We start from the raw sequence: 24,612 nt of genomic DNA, 5'->3' as shown, positions 1-24,612 counted from the left end.
CTAGAGACAGAAGTTGCAGAGTGGGAGGAAGAGTGAGAAGTTGAAGTGGGGGTTTCTTTGGGATCAGGTCCCAGGATATATTGATTTGCAGGCAACATTAATCTGTTGACATGCAGGTTTGCTAGAGATCACACGGTGATAAATAATGTACCAATAAAGAGTTCACATGTTTTTATAAGTACTAATCTCTTCTTCTCCTTCTTCTGCATATTTTAAAGCAGGGATGGGGAACCTGTTTTGGACTATAACTTCCATCACCACTGACCATTGGTCATGCTGGTGGGAACTGATGGGAGTTGGAGTTTAACAATATCTGTTTTAAAGCATCCATAGAGGAAGAAAGGTGCCCTAGACTAAAGGGACATGAATAACTGTCAATGCTAGGAGACTACAAAAACATTTTCTGTAATACCAGTGGCTAGAGAACAGGCCTACCCACTTTTCTTGTTATTATTGTGCTATATTTGATCAGGAGCTGTCAAAATTATGGCACTACCAGTCAGGAAATCAGGGGAAAGATTCCAATGGCTTCATCACACAAGGCTAAAAATCCTGCAATTTACCAGGGCTTCTGCTTCCAGAACCTTTGTGGAATCAGATTGGGTCCTTTCCACGTGGCTTTAAAAAAACCCAAAACTTCACAATGAGATCTATGTGTTTCATTACAAAGCCACTAGGTGGCTCTGTTGTTTTAGTTGTAATAAAAGCGACTTTAAACTGTACACCCTCATTTTTGTCAACTCCACTGCGGGAGAAGGGAAAATGCCAGACTTTCCTCATCATGGAAAACAACGCAATAGAGCTCACAAATAGCGGGAGATTCCCTGGATGAGGGCTGCATCATGTACACAAACTTCTGTGAGTAAGCAATCTCCATAGCAGGAGATTGCCTCCAAAAGCCCTGTGTGAAGGAGCCCCAAGACTGAGGTATCTTCCTCTTTCATTTGCAAAGTATTCAACCCAAGTTACATGTATCTGCTCTTCTTAAATTGCTGCAGCATCCCACATGTTTGCAATTTGCAGTCAAAGAGCTGACCTGAGGCTAAGGCAGGAAATCTGTAGTAATTTGCTGAACCATTTAAGACTAGAAAACAAAAGAGACATCTTTGACTTTCAGACACACGTGAATCTAACCTCAGCACCATTACTTTATTGAAAATGTGTGGGAGTCAATTTACTTGTGATGAGCACTGGAGACAACACGACTCTGGCTAATCCAAACACAAACAAACAAAAACCAAAAGGGGAAAAGGTGGAACCATATCTTTACAAAAGATGTAGACTGGAAAATATATTTTATAACACACTAGAATAACAATTTTTATAAGCTAACTCACCAAGCAAACTTTATAGCCAATGGATCCAGATTTATACTTACAACTGACTCAATGAAATCATTACTACGTTCCGTCCCACTGATTTCACTGGGTCTGTTCTAAGTCTGGATCTAAACCATTATCAATTGTACTGTTCTAAATGGGTTTTCACAGCAAAACCCTTTACACGTCTGTTCAAAAGTAAATTCCACTGAGTTCAACAATACTTACTCCCAAGTAAGTACAAATACGATTACAACCTCAGTTAGGCATGCAGTTCATTGGGTCTTTATATTGCAGGGATTTCTTGAAAAATAAGTAACTCTGGGGAGTTTTGTCAAGTGATGCTAAAAGTGTCTTTTTGTCTTTATTCACATCTATTTTAAAATGCTTAATCAGAATGTAACAAATCTATGTGATCCAGCTATTTTCAACTTAAATGATACTCCCTGTTTAAGGTCTGTTTCATTCAAATGAATGATTTAAAAACAGTAAAATAAAAAGCTTAAATTCATATGATGGTTTCCTGCTTTTGTGAACACATGTGTTCCTAAAGATGTGGATTGGTTGCAGAATGCCATTTTGACCACAGAACTGTGGTGGCTGGTGAGGTGGTTTGCTAGGTGAAACTGCTGACATCCACTATGTCAGGGGTCAGCAACTTGTGGCCCACCAGATGTTTTGCCCTCCAATTCCCATCAGCCCTAGCTAGCATAGCCAGTGGTGAGGGTTAATGGGAGTTATCAGTCAAAACATCTGGAGGGCCACAAGCTGCCCACCCCTGCACTATGTGGTGATTTGAGTTGGGCAGGGGAATTCCTGTCTGTCCCTTTTAAAGCAATGGGAGATGGCAGCATAGTCAGGGCATGCTGCAGCCAGAACCATGCAAACACATGGTCACTAACTGGATAGTTGCCCCGGCATGGATTCAGGCTGTTGACATCAGCAGGGGTGATTATCCATTTTGGTCTCATCTAGCAAACATTCTCACTGGTTGCTGTTGCCAAAGAGAGAGAAATACAACAGGCTCTTCTCTACAGGTGGTTTGGGGATGTTATGGCCCCAGATACTTTTTTTGGTATGTTGGAAATGGCATGGTGAAAACCACTCTCTTCACATGGTGTGCTGTTGCTTGCCACATAGGGTAGCCTTCCCCTAGCATATTTTCACATGGCCATGGTGCTATTATTTCCTTGTCTGAACATGGTGATGGCGTTTCTGAGGTCTGGGTTACTCCTTACTTCTAATCACGTGGAAGTAATTGGAAATGGCCTCTGGGTGATGGCTTTTCCATCCTGCCACCATAATGTGTCAGTGTGGCCGTTCACATTGTTCTTCCATCTAGCATGGAGCTTCCACTCCAGTGGTACCCATCCCCAGTTGATTCCAGGCAGAAGAGCCATGAGACCAGCCACATTGCACATTGTGGCATTGGTGTGGAGAAGGCATCATGTGGCATCTTTCACATGGTAGAGGTAATATGCGGATTAGACCTAAAACTTAGGCTGCCTCACAATAAAGCAATGGAACTTTCAAGGCAAGTGAATACCCCAGGAGGGTTTTATGCAATTTCTCTACCAATAACAATGTATTTGTAAAACTAACAGAAAGGCAGCTTTCACATGACTTGGATCTGCATACTTGGAATTGGACTGGTTATGATCATTTTATCATCAGGACTGGTTGTGGTAAGTGCTAAAGTACCAATTCTTGCTCAGCTATTTTAAATACCAAGTTCTAAGAGAAAGAGGACACTACCTTATAGTTAAAGTGAATGAGACTCAGTGCTTGCACACAGTGCAGATTTATCACATAGCCCACTGTACTTTAGGCAGCACACTTTGAATGTTGATATTAGAAAAGGCTTTGGTCAATACAAATACAACCCCCACATAATTATTAAATCAAATTTTGATGGTAGTTGAATAGATTCGCTTTAGTGAATCAGATGAAGGTTGGATCGGTAAAGAAACACTTGCAGCACAATGTTTTGAATGTCTTTAGGTGGGAAAAGATGACATGGGGTATTGCTCCCCTTTTCTGCCACTTGAATGGCTTCTAAAGCTCATATGAACCTACCAGAAGAAATTGGCTTAGTAAAATTGCTTTTCTTGGGTTGCTAATCTGAAGTGCAACCAACTCAGTAACATCAAAATGGATGGGAAGGATAAAAGAAAATTGTATCTACTTCCCAAAAACAGCCTGGTCCAGTGGCTGAAGTATAAGAAAGGAACTTTATGGTAGAATAAAAGTATGTCTAGATTAAAAACAGGTGGAATGTTCTCCAGTGGGAAGGGCGTAAGTGCTTTCCCCTCATCTGTCTTTGTAAGAGGGTGAAGATCCTTTTATTCCATTAGGCATCTGGGGATTAGTGGAGACTTTTTACTCTTGCTTTTATGTAGTTTGATTTTGTTTGCATCAATTTCACTCATTGTTTTGTATTTTTAAGTTGTTGCAATCTGCCATGTGAACAGACTTCCCCTGAAAGACATTCTGTCTGGGGAGGGGCTGCGGTTTAGTGATACAGCTTTGCACGCAGAAGGTCCACGTTTGATCTCCAGCATCTCTAGGTTAGGCTGGGGAAACTCCTGCCTAAAGCCTAAGAGAGCAACTTCCAGTCAGTGTCCCCATTACTGGGCTAGATGGACCAATGATCTGACTCAGTAAAACGTTGCTTCCTGTGTAGTCTGTAGTCTGTGTAGCCAGTGTGGCGTAGTGGCGAGAGTGTTGGACTGGGAGTCGGGAGATCTGGGTTCTAGTCCCCACTCGGCCATGGAAGCTCACTGGGTGACTTTGGGCCAGTCACAGACTCTCAGCCCAACCCACCTCACAGGGCTGTTGTTGTGAGGATAAAAGGGAGAGGAGGAGGATTATGTACACTGCATTGGGTTCCTTAAGGAGGAAAAAGGGCAGGATATAAATGTAATAAATAAATAGTCTGTAAATATCATAAATATTGTTAATATAAATAAATGGATTTAACTGAGATTATAGAAAGTGCAGTTCTGTGAGGAGGCTAGGGACTTCTGACAGAAAATTCTTAAGAGGACACACTTCCCAAGATCCTTTAGGACAAACCATAACAATTAAACCATTTCATGTGATAATCTTGATTGGAAATAGGAAAACGTTTGATTAGGCTCTGGAGTTATGTGAGCTTAGGTGTCAGTGTGGATATGTGAGTACTACAGTTACATTGCCTTTTTCTTTTCACAGTTCTTTTGTCCAACAGGTGCACCAAGTGGATTACCAGAAGTCATTGGCTTTCTGAATGGAGCTTCTACTCAGCAAATTTTTAATATCAGGACTTTTGTGGGAACATTTGGCTCATGTGTTTTAGCTGTGGCATCTGGACTCTTCTGTGGACCAGAAGGTCCCATGATTCACTTGGGGTAAGGAGTTGATATTTTAAAAGTTTCAGGTTTAAAAGAAAAATGAAGCAGTTCTCTGTACACATATATGTCTACAACCATTTCCTACTCAATGTGCATAAAAGGATCTAGTCCTGTGATTTTAATCATATACCTTTTAATGTACACAAAAGTATATGATTAGTAAAGCACCTTAGTTTATTGCTAGGCCCTTGGAATAAGACAAGACAATTCCAAAAATTTAGTTTCTGCACTTTACAAAGAGAGATGAGTATGTGCTAGGGTTTACTAGTCAATAACTAATTTTAAGGTGATTTCTAGAGTCTTCTTGACAAAGAGGAACATAAACTGTGCTCAGTAACCACAGAACACTATGTGCCTATTTTATTTTGGCAGGGGGGGAGGAAAAGTGGGGAAGGGAGAAGGAAATGGAGTATTCTGGAAAAGGGAATGGCTGGCTGGAACCCTGAACAGGAGCATGCTGCACTGCAACATATTGTTGCAGGTCCCATTTGTATTATATATATATACACACACACCCCTATGGTACATAACCCATAATCTGGAGAATGAATCTAAATTTCTATGCAGCTCTATAGCATCTGATCATTTGCTTTTTATGATTTTAAATGTTGTAAATATGTAAATTAAATATAACATTAATGCTTAGAAATATGTTTCCAGTGCAATAATAGGATATGGATTGAGCCAGTTCAAGCTAAAGTTTCTTGGAATTCATCTCCCCTCCTTCACCAGATTTTGGAATACAGCTGACAAGTAAGGGAATTTATCAAATAAGTTTCTCAGACTAGTTTCTGAAAGATGGGTTAAAAAGAGGTGGCTTAATCTGCGTAACATAAAAGAAACATCATTGGAAATTATTTTATTTTACCTGTCATCATAATGGGGGTCCCTGTGACACGATGGGCTAGAAAATATCCAGACATCTTTTCTCCCAAGTTACACCTCCACTGTAGGGAATATACAATTTCAAGCAGCACTTTACAGTGCAAACCTATGCATATTAAGTCCAACTGTGTTCAATAGGGTTTACTCCCTAGTAAGTGTGTTTAATGGAGACTGGATTGTGCTTAAGGGGACAATGCATTGTTACTTTTATGTGACTGACCTGATGAAAAGTTCTGGAGAACTCGAAAACTTGCACAATTCTGTGGCATTTTGGTTGTTTCTAATAAAGGTATTTCCCCAAACTGTAGGCCTACCAAGTTACTTTTTTTGTTTTTGTCTTTCAAATAAATTTTGATTAGGAAAACAAGCTTATGCTGCATTTTTGAACACTATCATTTTGAAGTATATAGTCAAGTACAATTGCTATGCCAAACACTTAGAAGGCAATCCTATTTAAGATTCCTGATCTGATTCTTCATTGCCTTCTGGCATATGTTGAAACAGTGGCTGGCTTATCCTACTACAGAGCATGCACAAAACAGAATTTTCTCTTCACAATGGTCATTGGATTTTAAATGGACATTGTTCACATGAAATGATTTCATACAATGTGACGTGAAGAATGCTATTTTTGTATAAAATAACATTTTTAAGATACTTGGATATGATAAATCAGCAGATCTTGCAGTACAGACATTACAAACACTTAATCTTTTATTTGTGAAATGATGGCATTTGAAAATCCATGGGATACCCTGTAAGGTCTTATTTTAAGCTGGATCTATTATACCACTGTTATTGTTCATGTCAAGCTTGTATTTGGAAAAGTTTGAAGGATCAAGTTCTATAGCTTTAAAACACTGGATTATGAAAATATGTAAATAAATCCCAAATCTTTGACTATACTGTTTGTTGTATCTCCAAACAAAAAGCTATTGCAAGCTATCTGTGGCCTAAGGATAGTCAGACAGCCTAAATAAACATGATACGTTTTGCCTTTTAACTTGCCTCAGCAATTAGTGAAATAAATTCGGGATATATTTCTTAAGCTGGTACTTAAGGAAGAAATTTACCCCATGACCAACAGCACATATTTCAGAAATATCTTTGCAGTTTCTGCACCCCACTCTATTGATTACTTGCTGGTACAGCAGATAATCAATCTAGGCTGTTGGAAAATAATGATGTGTATTTTTGCACATAGGAAGTACATAGAAACATACAATTTAAAATCTGAGGATGAATTCAGATGTTAGTTTTCTCTACCCATGTCTTTTAAGTCACAAAATGGAAGCAATGTCAAAACAGGAGATGAGATGTGCATTTGCACTGTCAAAAGAGTTACATGAATCTGACACAAAGGCCACGTTCACACACAGTGATAATTCCGGAAAATCATTTATTTATTTATTTAAACATTTATATACTGCTCCACATCTAAAGATTCCAGAATGGTGAACAATAAAAGATAACAAGAATAAAACACCATATTAAAATATATAAAGAATAAAGCAACATATTAAACTTAATCCCCTTCATGGATCACTGCCTTGTTGTGGCGAAGGGGCTTGCGTAACTCAGTGAAGCCATAAGCTATGCCGTGCAGGGCCACCCAAGACGGACAGGTCATGGCAGAGAGTTCTGACAAAATGTGGTCCACTGGAGAAGGAAATGGCAACCCACTCCAGTATTCTTGCCAAGAAAACCCCATGGAACGTATCACAAGGCTAAAAGATATGACGCTGGAAGATGAGCCCCTCAGGTCGGAAGGTGTCCAATATGCTACTGGGGAAGAGCAGAGGGTATTTCCAAGTAGCGCCAGAAAGAGTGAAGCGGCTGGGCCAAAGCCGAAAGGACACTCAGCTGTGGATGTGTCTGGCGGTGAAAAGAAAATCCGATGCTGTAAAGAACAATATTGTTTAGGAACCTGGAATGTCAGATCAATGAATCAAGGTAAGCTGGAGGTGGTCAAACATGAGATGGCAAGATTGAACATCGACATCTTGGGAATCAGCGAACTAAAATGGACAGGAATGGGCGAATTTAATCCAGGTGACCATCATATCTACTATTGTGGGCAAGAATCCCTTAGAAGAAATGGAGTAGCACTCATAGTCAACAAAAGGGTAGGAAAAGCAGTACTGGGGTACAATCTTAAAAATGATAGAATGATCTCAGTACGAATCCAAGGCAAACCATTCAACATCACAGTAATTCAAGTCTATGCCCCAACCACTGAGGCCGAAGAAGCTGAGGTTGATCGGTTCTATGAAGACCTACAACACCTTCTAGAACTAACACCAAAAAAAGATGTCCTCTTCATCATAGGGGATTGGAATGCTAAAGTAGGAAGTCAAGAAATCACCGGGATAACAGGCAGGCATGGCCTTGGTGTACAAAATGAAGCAGGACAAAAGCTAATAGAGTTTTGCCAAGAGAACATGCTGATCATAGCAAACACTCTTTTCCAGCAGCACAAGAGGCGACTCTACACATGGACGTCACCAGATGGTCAATATCGAAATCAGATTGATTATGTCCTTTGCAGCCAAAGATGGAGAAGCTCCATACAGTCAGTAAAAACAAGACCTGGAGCTGACTGTGGCTCAGATCATGAGCTGCTTCTTGCAAAATTTTGGCTTAAATTGAAGAACGTCGGGAAAACCACTAAACCGTTCAGGTATGACCTAAATCATATCCCTGATGAATATACAGTGGAGGTGAGGAATAGATTTCAGGGATTAGACCTGATAGACAGAGTGCCTGAGGAACTATGGACGGAGGTCTGTAACATTGTTCAGGAGGCAGCAACGAAATCCGTCCCAAAGAAAAAGAAATGCAAGAAAGCCAAGTGGCTGTCTGATGAGGCTTTACAAGTAGCTCACGATGAAGGGAAGCAAAAAGCAAGGGAGAAAGGGGAAGATATACCCAACTGAATGCAGAGTTCCAGAGAATAGCAAGGAGAGACAAGAAGGCCTTCTTAAATGAACAATGCAAAGAAATCGAGGAAAACAACAGAATGGGAAAGACTAGAGATCTCTTCAAGAAAATTGGAGATCTCAAGGGAACGTTTTGTGCAAAGACGGGCATGATCAAGGACAAAGAAGGCAGGGACCTAACAGAAGCAGATGAGATTAAGAAGAGGTGGCAAGAATACACAGAAGAACTATACAGGAAAGATCTGAATGTCCCTGATAGCCATGATAGTGCGGTCACTGAACTTGAGCCGGACATCCTCGAGAGTGAAGTCAAGTGGGCCTTAGGAAGCATTAGTAACAACAAAGCTAGTGGAGATGACAGTATTCCAGCCGAGCTATTTAAAATCCTAAAAGATGATGCTGTTAAAGTGCTGCATTCAATATGCCAACAAATCTGGAACACTCAACAGTGGCCACAAGACTGGAAAAGGTCAGTTTACATTCCAATTCCAAAGAAGGGCAACGCCAAAGAGTGTTCAAACTACCGCACCATTGCGCTCATTTCACATGCCAGCAAGGTGATGCTCAAAATCCTACAAGCTAGGTTTCAGCAGTATGCGAACCGAGAACTACCGGAAGTACAAGCTGGGTTTAGAAGAGGCAGAGGAACTAGAGATCAAATCGCCAACATTCGCTGCATCATGGAGAAAGCAAGAGAATTCCAGGAAAACGTCTATTTCTGCTTCATTGACTACGCTAAAGCCTTTGATTGTGTGGATCACTACAAACTGTGGCAAATTCTTAAAGTGATGGGAGTACCAGACCACCTTACCTGTCTCCTGAGAAACCTGTACGAGGGTCAAGAAGCAACAGTAAGAACCAGAGATGGAACAACTGATTGGTTCAAAATTGGGAAAGGAGTACGACAAGGCTGCATATTGTCACCCTGCTTATTTAACTTATATGCAGAGTACATCATGAGAAATGCCGGGTTGGATGAATCAGAGGTCGGAATTAAGATTGCCGGGAGAATTATCAACAACCTCCGATATGCAGACGATACCACCCTAATGGCAGAAAGTGAAGAGGATCTCAAGAGCCTCTTGTTGAGGGTGAAAGAGGAGAGTGCAAAAGCTGGTTTGAAACTCAACATTAAAAAAACTAAGATCATGTCATCTGGCCCTATCACTTCCTGGCATATAGAAGGGGAAGAAATGGAAGCAGTGACAGATTTTACTTTCTTGGGCTCCAAGATCACCGCAGATGGTGACTGTAGCCATGAAATTAAAAGACGCTTGCTCCTTGGGAGGAAAGCTATGGCCAACCTAGACAGCATAGTAAGAAGCAGAGACATCACCTTGCCGACAAAGGTCCGTCTAATCAAAGCTATGGTTTTCCCAGTAGTAATGTATGGCTGTGAGAGCTGGACTATAAGGAAGGCTGAGCGCCAAAGAATTGATGCTTTCGAACTGTGGTGCTGGAGAAGACTGTTACGAGTCCCCTGGACTGCAAGGAGGTCAAATCAGTCCATCCTAAAGGAAATCAACCCTGAGTGCTCATTGGAAGGACAGATAATGAAGCTGAAGCTCCAATATTTTGGCCACCTAATGCGAAGAGAAAACTCCCTGGAAAAGTCCCTGATGCTGGGAAAGACTGAAGGCAAAAGGAGAAGGGGACGGCAGAGGATGAGATGGCTAGATAGCATCACGGATGCAATGAGTATGAACTTGAGCACGCTCCGGGAAAGAGCGCAGGACAGGAAGGCCTGGCGTGCTATGGTCCATGGGGTCACGAAGAGTCGGACACGACTGAACGACTGAACAACAACAACAACAACATTAAACTTAAAAAAACAAAACAAAATACAAACAAACAAACAAACCTGTGGCTGGTCAATCAAGGAAGGCTTCTTGAAATAAAGATGTCTTCAGCAGGTGCTGAAAACAACACAATGTTGGTGCCTGTCTGATTTCCAGAAGCAGGGAGTTCCTCACAATGAAGGCTCAACTCCAGGGGGACTCCAGTGTGGCCATAGATCCATGCAGAACCGACAGAAGCATGTCTTCTGATGACCTCAGGTTGATAAGGGAAAACGTGCTCTCTCAAGTATCCTGGTCCCAAGTTGTTTAGGGCTTTATATACTAGTAGCGAAACCTTCAGTCTGGCCTTGTAGCGAATAGGCAGCCAGTGCAGTTCCCTCAGCAAAGGAGTTACACGCTACAGAGGAGCAGCTCCAGATAGCAGCCAAGTTGCTGCATTCTGCAGTAGCTGCAGCTTCTGGGTCAGCCGTAAGGGCAGCCTCATATAGAGCACTTTACAGTAATCCAGTCTTGAGGTTACTGGCACCTACACTGTGACCAAGCTGTCCCTGTCCAGGAGAGGCTATTGCAGGCAAACCAGCAGAAGGTGGTAAAAGGCACTCTGAGCATCCACGGCCACTTGAGCCTCCATCAACAGTGATGGATTACCTCCAGGCTGTGAACCTGATCTTTCAAAGGGAATGCAACCCCATCTGGAACAGGCAATGAGTCTATCTCCTGGAATCGGGAACCGTTTATGCCAGGGCTTCCATCTTGCCAGGATTCAATCTCTAGCGCTAGACACCTTACATCCCTAGGTCCTGAAGGAGCTTGCAGATGTTACTGCAGAGTTGCTGTATGTAATGTCTGAGAATTCCTGGAGAACATGTGAGGTGTCAGAGGATTGGAGATGGGCAAATATTGTCTCCATCTCCAAAAAGGGGTGGTGGGGGGGGGAGGAAGTAGCGCCAGAAACTTCAGACTAGTCAGCCTGATGTCAATACTGGGCAAAATTCTAGAAGAGATTATTAAGTGGTCTGTGATCATCTGGAAAATAATGCATTGATTACTGGGAGTAATCATTGGTTTGTCAGTAATACGTCATGCCAGACCAATCTAATCTCCTTTATTGATAGAATTACTAGTTTTGTACATCACGGGAATGCCATGGACAGAGTATATCTCGATTTCAGCAAAGTAAGCCCCATTGATTTCACCATTCAACTCAGTGGGGTTTACTCCTAGGTAAAGGGTTATAGGATTGCAGTCACAAGCTGAATATGAGCTAGTGCTGTGATGCAGCTGCCAGAAAAGCTAATGCAGTCTTAGGCTGCATTAACAGAAGCATAATATCCAGAACATGGGAAGTAATAGTTCTGCTCTATTGTGCCTTAGTCAGGCCACATTTGGAGTACCGTGTCCAGTTCTGTGCACCAGATTTTAAGAAGGGCATTGACAAACTGGAGCACATCCAGAGGAGAGTGACCAGGATGATGAAGGATGTGGAAACTGAGTCCTATGAGGAAGGGTTGAAAAAGCCAGGTATTTTTAACCTGAAGAAGAGAAGATTAAGAAGAGACATGATAGTGGTCTTGAAATATCTGAAAGGGTGCCATGAAAAAGATTGAGCAGACCTGTTCTTGGTTGCTCCAGAGGGGCAGGACTAGAACCAATGGGTGGAAATTGTAGGGAAACAAGTTTCAGGTAAACATTAGGTGAAATGTTTTCATGATGACAGCAGTTTGGAATTGGAAGAGGCTGCTTTGGGAGGTGGTGGGTTCTCCTTCTCTGGAGGTATTTAAGCAGAGGGTTGACAGCTGTCTGTCAGGAATGCTGCATCATGCAGCACAGGACCTGGACGGAACAGGGACTGGATTAGATCAGCCTTCCTCAACCTGATGGTGGCTGTGCTAGCTGGGAATGATGGGAGTTGCAGTCCAACACATCTGGAGGACACCAGGTTGGGCTAGATGATCTCTATTGGCTGTTCCAACTTTATGATTAAAGCAAGACTGGATAAAAGGTAGACCAGGATCTACTGGTATATCACTGGGTGATTTGCAGTAAATCATCAAGGGTTTCTGATTCGCATCCCAATAGTTTAACAAATTGCATGTTAAAATATGATTTGCTACAACTAGTCTTGTGTGAATTACTTGTTTCTCAGTCTCTGTGTTCCTCACCTGTAAAATAGTGCACTATCCAGGTCTTTGCGCAGCTCTGCTGGCCGGTTTAAGTGTTTTATGTTAGAATCCCTGATCTGTAGCAATTCGGATGTAGATCTTGGGGTGCAATGGGTAATTGGGTCTGTTCCTTGAGCCACTGTTTTGCACCAGGTTTTGGCCAGTAAACCATGGAATTGTATTAAAAAACCAAAGTCGATCCCGCAAGCCTGAAGTCTGCTCATCCGTGCCTTAAAGGGTGAATTTGAGCATTACTTTCCTTGGCCCAAATGTGCTATTCCTAGCAGGGCCAGGCTTACTATGAAGCAACATGAAGGTGCTGCTTCAGGTAGCAGGTTTCAGAGGGGCTGCCTCTTTCATTTCTTCAGTCTCCATCTCTGCGTGCCCTTTTAAAAGAAGTAGGTATCCTTTTTATTTTACCAAAAATGTCATGTCTAAGGCGAGTGCTTGTTCCAAGCTCACCGCTAAGCAATTATTTACGTTTGCTATTTTATGATCTAAAGATGAACAGCACACCTTTCTTAACAAAAGCCCAATAGACATAATACCTTTCTGAAAATAGCTGTGCTGTGCAGTTGTGGTTGTGGTTATCTTTTCTTAAGTATTTCCCCCCTTCTTGTTAACAGGAGGAATTTTGTTACAGCTGGTGCAGGGGCAGGGATCGCTTCTGTATTCCATGCTCCAGTGGGTGGACTTCTGTTTACACTTGAGGAGGTGGCCTCTTTCTGGGATATCAAGCTGGCCTGGCAAACATTCTTCTGCTGCTTGATGGCTGCCTTTACTACAGATTTACTCTCTTCTTCTCTCTGTGGGTTTGTCTACAGGGGTCAATTTGGATTTTTCAAAGCAGAGAAGAGGATTTTATTTTGGGTATGTATTAAGTTGATACTATTACAAGCAATGACAGCACCCATATCTCTTTGGGCCTATTTATTTATGTATTTATTTACAATATCTTCTACTACACCTCATCGCATGTTCAAGGTCACTTATGACCATAATTTGTTTATTTTTAATGACTAAGCATCCATTAGTAAAACACTGAAAGCAGCCCAACTCAATTGGTTCAACTCTTAAACACCTTTCTCAGTAGAAACATCTTCCAGACCCTTCTGAAAGCGATTGGGGGTGTCCTTTGATGAGCCTTCTCTGGGAGGCCATTCCATGGCCCAGGAACCATTGCCAAAAAAGCACTGTGTCTTGCTGGAAATAGCTTGACCTCATGTAATGGTGGAATGAGAACAGTGCACCTGATGCTGAACTTAATTGTTGGTGGCAGTGGGAATGACATATAGGGAGAGGTTCTGTTATGTGTGCAGATCTAAGGCCATGAAGAACTTTACAGATTAATGCCAGTACCTTGAGTTATGCCAGGTAGCTGTCTGCTAGCCAGTGCAGCCGCCGTAGAATTGGCTGCAGATGGCTCCTGCCTCCTTACATCTTTCTGGAGAATAACGGAGGTTCTTAAGTGACACTCACCCTCAGGGCTGTCCCTAAACATTTTGCTGTCTGAGGCAGAGCACCAAATGGCACCCTACCCACCTAAGTCAAGATGTGCAGTATCCAAAGCTAGCTAAGTTATTTTAGAATGTGAGGCAGAAAATCCCATAAGTACACCTCCCCATTCCTGGCAGTACAAACAGAATAATAACAAAGTAAATCATGAACAATTTGCTGCCCTTCTCTGACACCCAAAATCTGTTGCCTGAGGCCACCAACTCACACAGCCTAACAGTAGGGCCAGACCCGCTCATTCTATTTGTAATGAATAATCTATTCAAGAGCAAACATGTGTTTGAAACCCAGCAGAAAGAAAAACACCTATTTCTAATGGAGAAGCAGTGGGCGGAGAAAAGTTAAGAACCCCCTCCCCATGCTGTTGCTTGGTTTGAACCCTGCCCGCCCCCCGTGTTTTGAAGCTGCTTTTTTTGAAAATAAGAAAGATGATTAAAAAAATTTCTGAGCCCCTCTTAACTTGTTTGTACTACATGTGTATGTTAATGTGGGACAAACCACAGGCTTTGTATTTGCATTATAGATTGATTTAAGCCCATATCGATTTATACTTCCTCTGTGAATATGCCATAAAATGTAGGCTCCTATTTTATAAACAGGAGTGTATATACACAAAGAAAGATGCTAAGAATAATTGGAGATAAGTAACACCTTGTAATATTGGTGTTCTTGGCAAGGTCAGAGGCTTACTGGGAGAAATGAATGAGAGAAAGTTTTTGCAAAACAATCTTGTTTTATAGCAGGACTTTAAGCAATGCTAAAAACTGCTGCACCGTCTAGAAGTATCTGATACATTTTCCCATTTCGTATTTGAATTTCTTGCAAGCTCTTCTTTAGTATTCCTTTGTGGAGTTATGCTCTTTCTCATTTGGTGTCCAGTCAGATGTATAATCATGGAATTTAGTAAATATAATTGAATATAGGATGTAATGAAAAGGAGGGGGTGAGTGGGCAAAAAAGAAAAAGAAAAAGCTAAGACATAAAACAGTCTCATGGAAACATATTTACCTGTAATGAAGTCCAAGGTGGTCTTGAGCTCTTTAGGGACCATTTTTCCTTTGTGAAATAGGTATTTTAGATGAGCTCATCATTACGTTTAAAAGGCTGGTTCCAGACAATATTGGAGACGTATTTTTTCTTTTTTTCCAAGTGGCATGCCTCAACAGCATGTAGAACAGAGAACGATGTCATCAGATTTCAAGGATCATGTATATTTATACCTCATAGCCTAAGAACTGCAATAGTCAATATTTCATTATAAGTACAGTATTATTAAGAGCGCAGTCCTATGCATGTTTAGACAGAAAAAAGTCCTACAACATGCTGGCTGGGGAATGCTGGGATTTCTGTCTAAACATGTATAGGATTGCGCCTTGAGGCTTTTACTCTTTAGCCAAGTGCACTAGTAGGTAGTTTAATAAAAGGATGTGGGTGAGCATAGATTTGGTAGTTTATCATATATGTTAGCTTAATATTAGTAGCAAAGAGTGACCATGGATTCGTCAGATAGAAACATATGTATTTTCACGCTGGGTGGGTCAGACTAATGGCCTATTGAACTCAAACTTCTGCCCATTGAGAGTGACCAGCTAGATGCTTAGGAAAAATTCACAAGCAAGCTATGTTGTTAACATCTGTCTGCTCCCCTATGAACCTGCTTGCCAGTAAAGATTAGAGTCTGAAGGCCTTCTCTGCATGCCCCCATCTGTCATCAGAGTTCAGGCATGTGGTGACTAGGGAGAAGGGCCTTCTCTGTGATGGCACCATGACTCTAGAATGCTCTTCCCAGGGCAGCTGACCTGGTGCCTACTCTGGTGAGTTTTAGGGACCATGCCAAGTTTATTTATTAAAGGTTAATTGTGGGTTTTTAAAAAATGCTGCTGAAGTTTTATTAATTGCTTTTTTGTTTTTGGTTCTAAATGCTGCACTCTCTTTTTTGTTTTGTTTTGTTCTGATAGGGTTATATTTTATACTTCTTATTTTTGTAAGTCACCTTGAGAATGTTTAATTATAAACTGGGAAATACACGTCTTAAAGTAAAATAAACACCCATCTTTGGTTTACTGTATAATGGTCAGAGGTGTCATTGAAAGTGAAGGTTATATTTTCGTTATCAGAGCTATTACCCACTGAAAGACCTGTTACAGAACAAGAACTGATCTGGCAGAATATTTTTTTCCTCTATTCCTCGCGGATTCAGACCTTGAGGTGGTAGTGGTGGTCATGTGTTACTATAGAAGGGTAAAAAATAAATGGCCAAGATAAGGGGAAAATATTTAAAAGTGCTGTAGCAAGAAGTCTGGTTTTATTTTTAGAAAGTGCCCTGACACATTTGATGCTTTGCAGCAACCTTCCCAAACCTGGTGCCTTCCAGATGTTTTGACTACAGCTCTCATCATTCTTAGCCAGCAAGCTCAAGCTGCTGGGTTTGAACTTTAGAGCCCTGTATTGCTTCAGCCTGGGATACCTTACTGTCTCTTTCTATATGTATTCTACCCTGTTTCCCAATGAGTTGGGATCAATGTGATAGATGTTGTTCCAGCTGCCTCCGCCATCGGAAGTAAGGCTATTTGTGATCAGAAATGGGTCTTTTTTTGGTGAGGGTGCATGATATGGTTTACGGAACTTCCTTCCTAGAATATGTTTTTGCTGAACATGCAAAAGAGCCACTTCTCTGTAATTATCATACAGAACGATACAATGGATTATAAAGACTTCTGCTTTGAATAACAGTTTATAGTTTTTTACAAGTTGATTCAGCATATTTCACAAATGTGCAATTGATTTTGACTCCTATTTCCCTAGAGGAACAGCTGCCAACGTGGTTTCTACCAAGGCTCCACTGTGTTTTGCTTGCCAGCTAGGCTAGATAATCAGAAATGTTTTTACTTCAGTAAGCAATGGGCTCTAGGGAAATTTGGCTTCTTTCATGTTTTATAGCAGAAATCAAACTCTGAACGGAAAGCTTGTGGCTTATGTTTTTCAAGAAAAATATTTTTATTTTCTTCAGTTTCACTGTGCTCACCATAGCATTGTAAAGGAGGCTTATTACAGTACATCTCTTTGATTTTTTCCAAGTGTGGGATTTTATGGAAGTCTGAATTTGTTTATAAAAGCTGGAATTCTATGTATATTTACTTGGGAGTAAGTGCCACTGAATTTTTGGGACTTCTTCTGAGTAAACATGCATAAGATCAGGCTGTACAATTTACTATTGCTCAGAACAAGGCATAACTCACTTTGCTTGGAGATAGAATTAAATTTTTAAGAAGCAGGTAAAATATGGAATGTACTCAAGTAGAAACTATGAATCAATACAAACCTCATGTTGCAAACGTAAAGCACACTTCTTCAGCCTTGAGCTTTCTGATAATATTAACTTATGGTTCAGCTTCATAGATGTTAAATTTAAGAAGGAAAACTTACCCTCCTGTGCAGATTTGTTTTGAGAAAACCCTTGAGGAACAAAAGGATTTTCTGAAAGGTCCTCTCAAGAAGAAAATTGGTAGTGGTCTTTTGCCTTTGCAGAATGCACATGATTTATATGAAATACACACAGGGCACAATCCAGCAGAGTTAAATTTGCTTAAGTCAATGGATCGTGGCCCTAGACTCTTATTGCTGCTTTTCTGAACAAATGACATTGTGAATAAAACTTTTAAAACTACATCTTGAATAATTTCTTAGGGCTACTGGAAGCCAGATAAAGTTGCTTCAGGGATATGTATGACTTGACCCAAAACTTGCCTGCTTATTAATGCATCAAACACAGGCAGGCCTATCCAGTAGCTTATTTCAGGCTAATTCTGGTCATGTGTAAAACCATGCACACAGCCCCATTATAAAGGCTTTGCACGGCTTCATCTTGAACCTAAAGGAAGAAGGCAGCACTGGATACATTGAGAGATCTGGCAAAAAGGCCTTGGCGATGACGCATAAGCGATTATAAATGCAATCTGCTTTTTATACAGCTAATTTTGCTTATTGTTGAGTTGTTATAACTTGTTTCTTCTAGCATGGTGGCTGCTATATATCAACTAACTGGCAAAATTCACAGAACATACTGTTTCTTTTCCTTTCAATTCAGGTTAAGAACTTACTGGATATGAGTGTGTTGGCTTTCGTTCCAGCCATTTTCCTTGGAATACTTGGGGGTCTTCTAGGAGCTCTCTTTGTTTTCCTGAATATAAAGATTAATAAACTACGTATGTGGTTCTTCAGCACAATTCCAAAAACATCCCTCAGAAAAGCAACCAAGCTCTTAGAATCAGTGCTGGTCCTTGTAAGTATTTAATGGTATCTTGTTGAGTATTCTAAATACACATTTGCAGTGGATTCAGTAAGAAAGGAGGCATGCGCCTGAAAAAGTAAAATTAATAGAACAGCAGAGGATGCGAAGTCATGGCACAGAACTAGTATAACAGCAGGTATTTAAAGGTGGGTTTTTTCCAGTTGCTGGTTTATCTTCTACCAGCATGTGGAAGCCTAGTCATTGCTATACAGATTAGGTCTGGAACGTACAACTATCAAACATTTATTGCGTACAAAGGTTACATTTCTTGGGTTAATTGAATATACACCTGTGCATGTGTTCCTTAAGGGGGTGAACTTGCTGATTTTACTCTCTCTCTCTCCCCGAGTATATCTATATATCTATATCTATCTACTTTATGTACAGGTTTTGACCATTACTGCTACTGTCTACTTGCCATACTTCTTTCACTGTACTCCAGTCAAGAACCTGCCAACATCTGTTCCAGCTAGTAAGTCACAAAAGTAAGTAGTGAAAGAGACATAAGCATATTAATACTTTATAGGTGTCCTTGGCTTCTTCAATTTGAGAACTGGTCCCATTGTTTGTGAAGCTTCGGTGGAGCTCAATATGGCTTAAGAGTATGTTTGTGTGGGATATTGCTGGGCCCTATCCATAAACTTGCTTGGTCATGGGAATACAGGAAATGAAATGTATGTGTACTTCAGGTGTATATTTCATAGTTGGAAAACCAGCTCTGATGTTCTATGGCAAAAGCCTTTCGGAGTGATGTCACAGATTTATGGAACCATGTAGTTTTAAGGCTGGCAGGGAATCACAGAAATGATCTAGGTTGGTAATGCCAAATGATACACTTTCAGTGTGCCACAGGGCGTTTCGTGACTAGATTGCTATCTCTTAGAGACATTACAACACAAGGCCTAAAAAAGGAGGGTGTCTTCCATGTCAAGAACTGAGGACTAACTGCTGCATATGCAGAAAATAAATTCCACCATTTACACATACCATAATACTAACTTCCCCTCCTAAACAAAGGTTAGCTCCAAATTTAAAATTAAGACAGTTTATTATGTCACAGTGTGTTTTAAATAAGAAAACCAATCCTAGAGTGAATCAATGGATAAGAACTATTTTGAACAGGTGTTAGTGGGGTTAGATTATCCCCTAAGCACTGAAAGAACATAAGTGTATGTGTGTGTGGGGGACACAAGGCCATGTAAGCTAGCCTCCCCACACTGGCTGGCATGTGAAGGGGATTTATGCCCATACAGCAACTCCACACAGGGGTGTATCCTGAGTGAGCCAGGATCCCCCTCACATGGAGAAGCTCTACAATTGTACATTGATGTGTGTGTAGAGGCTCTCCTGATGTGCTCCAAATGCATGGCTGGTGGAAGCCATGGTTGTTGCCTGCAGTGGCAGTGTGAGACGGGGCGAGCCCATGCAGCTCCCCTCACATGTTCTTTCAATGAGTGGGAGGGATTGTACATACCCTCATAGCATATATTCCCCTCATGAATTTAACATTGTTCCTTTTCTCTTTTTTATTTTCAAGCTTAAGCCATGCTGGCTGGCAAATTTCAGAATACAATTGTCCACCGGCAACATTACAGATCAGGCCAGATGTAGTGAAATACTCTAACCAAACCTTTAATGAAGGTAAGGAGACAGACATATGATTAAGAATGGGAATGAAAAGAGTTTATGTAAGTGTGCAGTTTGGGAGGCAGAAAACGTGGAATGTTTCAAACACCTTCTAAAAACATGCTTGTTCACCCAGGCTTTCTCTGGCTTGTAATTAATTGCAATTAATCATATGCTGCTCCTTGTATTGCTTTGTATTGTTATTGTTATTGTAATTGCAATTGTTTTTAATACTGTATTAGAGATTTTATTATATTAAGCAGTATGTATGTATTACAAATAAATAATTAAAAATAAAACAAATATGTTTCTCCAGGTAACAATATGTTTTTCAACGTGAGTATGAGCAAAGTCTCCAGTTTCAAAAAGTGTCACTTGGGGATGTTTATGAACATAAATATGTCTCCTACCTGTGCCACACAATTTTTCCATTTTTTAGGGTGCAGTTCTAAGAGATCCACCCTGAGTACTTGTAAGCCTCCAAACTCGGAGGTTTACAAGTATCCTATTCATTGCACCTCCCACTCTGCATTTAAGCTAGATGGGTGTTTTCACCCATCTAGTGGAGGCTTCAGGGCGGGGGAGGGAAGGAGGCTGGGGCAGCCATGGGATTTTATCATAGGGCTGCCACCCCGACCTCCTCCCCTCCCCACCCCCGGGAACGCCCCCTTTCCCCATCTCTGTGCGTGGAGAGGTAGCCGGCGTGTTCTCTCCACACTGGCTATGAGGGGGCAGGGGGGGGCAGCTTCCTAGCTCCAAGGTCAGACCCTTGTTTCTGACCTCAGAGCCAGGAAACCGAACCATCCTATGCCCCCCAGGCACTGTCTGGTGGGTATAGGATTGCTCTCTTAGAGACTCTGTTAGCTACCCCTACTTAGGACTTTGTCCAGATAACATGGCAGGTTAGGTGAATAGCAAGCAGGCGAGAAGGACATGTCTTGTCTGTCTATGAAGAAAACCTGCACTTGAATATGGGGCATAATAACAACAATAGCAGCAACAACAAGTTTGTTTCCTATTTATACAGCACTATCAGTTTCCATGGGGCCTTGTAGCAGGGATGGGGAATGTGTGGCTCTCCAGATGTTATTAGACTGCAACTTCCATCAGCCTTCACCATTGGCTATGTTGGCTAGGTCTGATGGGAGTTGTAGTCCAACAACATTTGGAGGGCTACATGTTCCCCACTCTTGCATTACAGAGTTTGATAAGAAAAAATAAAATAGTCAGATGCTGATATCAAGCAGCTCACATTCTAAAATAGGCAGGGTGGGAGGAATAAAAAGCAGAGGGAGGGAGAGGAAATAAGGAGTGGATGGCAGGTTAGATGAATAGGCAGCAGAGCCATCCTGCCCCCCTCTCATTTAAAGCTGCTGCAACTGACTTACCCTTAAATGAGGGCTTTTCTACATGAGGCTTTTAACCCGCACCTTTATTGAGGCGTCTGTTTCCGGATTCTTTGTGGGATTAAGATCGGCTCTGTTACATGGGTTTTTTTTCTGGTTTTTCCCCTCTCTGCTTTTCTGTATGTTCCATTACACAAGCACTTGGTGGCACTCTGGTATAGCAGAATTGCGCAATTGCACAGGAGTTCTACATTACCATTGAGAAAAAATGCCACACTTTCCTCATGAGGGGAAAAAACGTGATAATGGTTGCAAAGCATGGGAGAGGCCTTGAAGGATGACAATGTTGTGTAAAGGACCAGCAAACTACCATGAGTGAGCATTCACAAGTGCACAATAAAAGCTTCATGTAGAAAGGCTCTGAGGCTTACAGGTGCAAATGAAGACTGATAGTATAGTTAAGCAAGTGGTCTTGTGGAAAAGGTAGGGTTTTTTAGGTAAGGCTTGTGAGCATATCCCTGCTGCACACACAGTTACAAATCTACATAGAAGCTTATGAATGTGTGTGTGTTTGAAAGATGTTGACATTATGAACTCTTCTGCTTTGTTCTCCCTTTCTCTCTCTTCCCCCCCCCCACCTCCCCATCTCCACTCTCATGTAAAGCTGCTGCCCTCTTGGCTGACAGTGGTATGAGAGGAATCATGTACCTTTTCAGACGTGGGACTCATGAGGAATTTGGATATGCCTCTCTTTTTACAGCGCTGCTCTTCTACTTCTTGTTGTCTTGCTTGACTGCAGGCTCTGCTGTTGCGAGTGGTTTAGTTATACCAATGCTGTAAGTATTGCATTCATTTTGCTGCAAGATGTAATTCTCTCTGTTATAAACCAAAGTTTAGTGACAACAATGAAGTACACTGCATTGCATCATACTTAACATGTGCAGCTGCCTATACAAACCAAAAATGTTTATTATCTATTACACATGGTGATGGAAGAATGGCTGCTTATACAATCCACTTCTTATACTGGACAAAATGGATTCACATTTATATCTCTCATAAGAAAAGCATGTCCACTTCCTTCAGTGAGATCTTTAGCAGGTAGCTCAAAAGAATGGGCAAACCTAATGAAGGATTTGTCTGAGCCTTTTAATCTTTGAATCTCATACCTCAGGTTGGTGCAAAGAGGGTTCGCAGGTAGTACAAAAGTATTATTCTGAGTGCAAGGTGGATATGTTTGACAACTTCACATCTGCTCTGGGGAGTCCCTATCCCCCCCCCCAGCAGATTTTGAAGGGGTGGGGCTGCAGAAGCGAGGGGGAATCTGTCCCACTGATGGGTGCTGTTCCATTGGCAGACAGACATCATTGAATATAGCCTCTTTTTTTTCCAGCATACACTTTTCTTTCTATGTGTTCATTAAAAATATATCTATATCTATGATCTCTCTATATGTGCAGTTTTCACTTGTATATTATGCAAAACCTGCAGCTTGTTCCTCAAGAAATTGCTTCTTTTGTGGGAGTATCACATTTTCCTAGTACATCTTCTGATTCAGGAAATGTAGCTATTAATGTGTCCAATTTTAGATGCTGGGTGGATTGTAGTTGTGTGAATATCACAGGTATCAAGTGGCTAATGCCATCACTCGAGATTAGTAATACAGCTCCTTCCATGCTATTATGTGAACTTTTGATAAGGGAACTTTTGAATTTAATTTTTTTTTAAATGCCTACTTCCCTCTCCAGTGCTAATATGTGCATCCCTCTGATATCATTTAATGTATGTGGCACCCAGGTAAAGCTATCCCACACAGCAGAGTTGTTCCCCACTTGCAACACGACTGCCCTGCCATCCGTTATGTTCAGACAGGAGCTGTTTTCAGAACTTCATCCCCCACGTGATTAGAATTGTGCGTGGGTGAGAGAATGAATGAGCCCGTTGGCCCTGCTCAATCCCTTGCATCCTCATTATCCATTCTCCATGCACTGGAGGAGTAAAGTCTGCAGTGGGGAGGCTTCCCTACTGATTTTCCAGGGTTCTAAATCATGTGGGGAATCTACATATGAAGAGTGGGCATGGAAGGCTGTGGAGACAAGTGAAAAGGGTGGGATAGAAGGGGCAGGGCCAATGATCTCTCTCTCTCTCTCTTTTTCTCTCTGTGTGTGTGTGTCTCTCTCATGATTCTAAGCGCGTGTGTGTGTGTGTTGCTGGATGTCACTTGTCAGACTATGAGCACTGGATCTATGCTAGCACAATTACATCACTAAGAGCATTTCTACACCAGGCTAAAATTCCACAACTTTACCAGGGCTTTCTGCTTCCGTTTTAAATGCAGGATCATGGCGGGCTCCCTTTACACATGCTTCCCCACCTCCACCGTTCCCCCCTTATCTGCATTGTTCTAGCTGTTTCATTATACAGCCACTAGATGGCACTGGGGTCTAGCTCCTCTTATTTCAGTATTTCCTCTTTTCACAAGGGAACTCAAGCCCTTGTGATTTGATAGCTCATTATCTCTGATCTTTTAAAAAATGGGATAAAGGTCATTTAGTGTGGGGGATGCCCTGGAGGTTGATGATGTAATGTAAAGGACCCAGAAACTTCAGTGAGTAACCATTCTCCATATCAGGATAAAGCCCCGTGTGGAGAAGCCCTAGGAGAAAAGGAAAACAGGCTGTTTGCCCAGAGCAGTGTCCTCACTCACTTCTTTTCCTCTGCAGGTATATAGGAGCATTATACGGCAGGATCGTTGGTTTGATATTGGTTTCCATTTCTGGAGTTCAGACTGATGAACGTGGTGCATGGGTTGATCCAGGACTGTTTGCTGCAGTTGGAGCTGCTTCTTTCTTCAGTGGTGTTTCAAGGCTAACAATCTCCCTGACAGTTATAATGGTACACATAAGCTAACTTCTAAGGAGAGCTGTTTAGTAATATCATGGGTAGTTCATCATCAAATGGATCAAAAGAGCATTTGATGTTGTGGTTCCCAAGTGCTAGAATAACAGTGCAGAGGTGCGTGGTTGAAGTCTCCAGCAGTTTGCCTTGAGTCTATAAGCTCTCATAAGTGGGGATGCTGGAGCTCTGTCAGAATTATGGAAACAGATATGGAGAGGCTCAGTTCTTTTCAGGTGACCCCCTCCCCCACATGATAATTGCATGAGGGAGAGAGCAGGGCTGTGCCCTCTGGCACACGTGGGGTAGCACTTCTGCAGCAGGGAGCCTGTCTTATGCTTGTAGGCTCTGCCCATGATGTGGAAACCACCCTGACTGCACAGGATTCCACATAATGAGGGGAGCATATATGTTAGAGCAGGTTCTCCTCTACAGATGTGTCC

At 41.6% G+C, this 24,612-nt stretch overlaps 1 protein-coding gene across 1 annotated transcript in view; it reads left to right on the top strand.

Annotated features, from left to right (window-relative positions):
• Positions 1–24,612, top strand: part of LOC146346987 (chloride channel protein C-like) — a 109,827-nt gene that overhangs the window by 13,920 nt on the left and 71,295 nt on the right. Inside the window, exons 3-11 of the mRNA XM_084848083.1 lie at positions 2,924–3,004; positions 4,533–4,708; positions 5,372–5,464; positions 13,123–13,366; positions 18,099–18,293; positions 18,690–18,787; positions 19,840–19,943; positions 21,939–22,110; positions 23,998–24,169. Of these exons, the coding sequence (XP_084704209.1) occupies positions 2,924–3,004; positions 4,533–4,708; positions 5,372–5,464; positions 13,123–13,366; positions 18,099–18,293; positions 18,690–18,787; positions 19,840–19,943; positions 21,939–22,110; positions 23,998–24,169 (1,335 nt within the window). The remainder of the gene's footprint in view (positions 1–2,923; positions 3,005–4,532; positions 4,709–5,371; positions 5,465–13,122; positions 13,367–18,098; positions 18,294–18,689; positions 18,788–19,839; positions 19,944–21,938; positions 22,111–23,997; positions 24,170–24,612) is intronic.

This window comes from Heloderma suspectum, chromosome 4 (assembly GCF_057233095.1).
Source record: "Heloderma suspectum isolate Gila_16-S chromosome 4, 16-S_ref, whole genome shotgun sequence".
Lineage (NCBI taxonomy): Eukaryota > Metazoa > Chordata > Lepidosauria > Squamata > Helodermatidae > Heloderma > Heloderma suspectum.
Note: the sequence above shows the minus strand (reverse complement) of the source record. Positions and strands in the feature narration are given on the sequence as shown.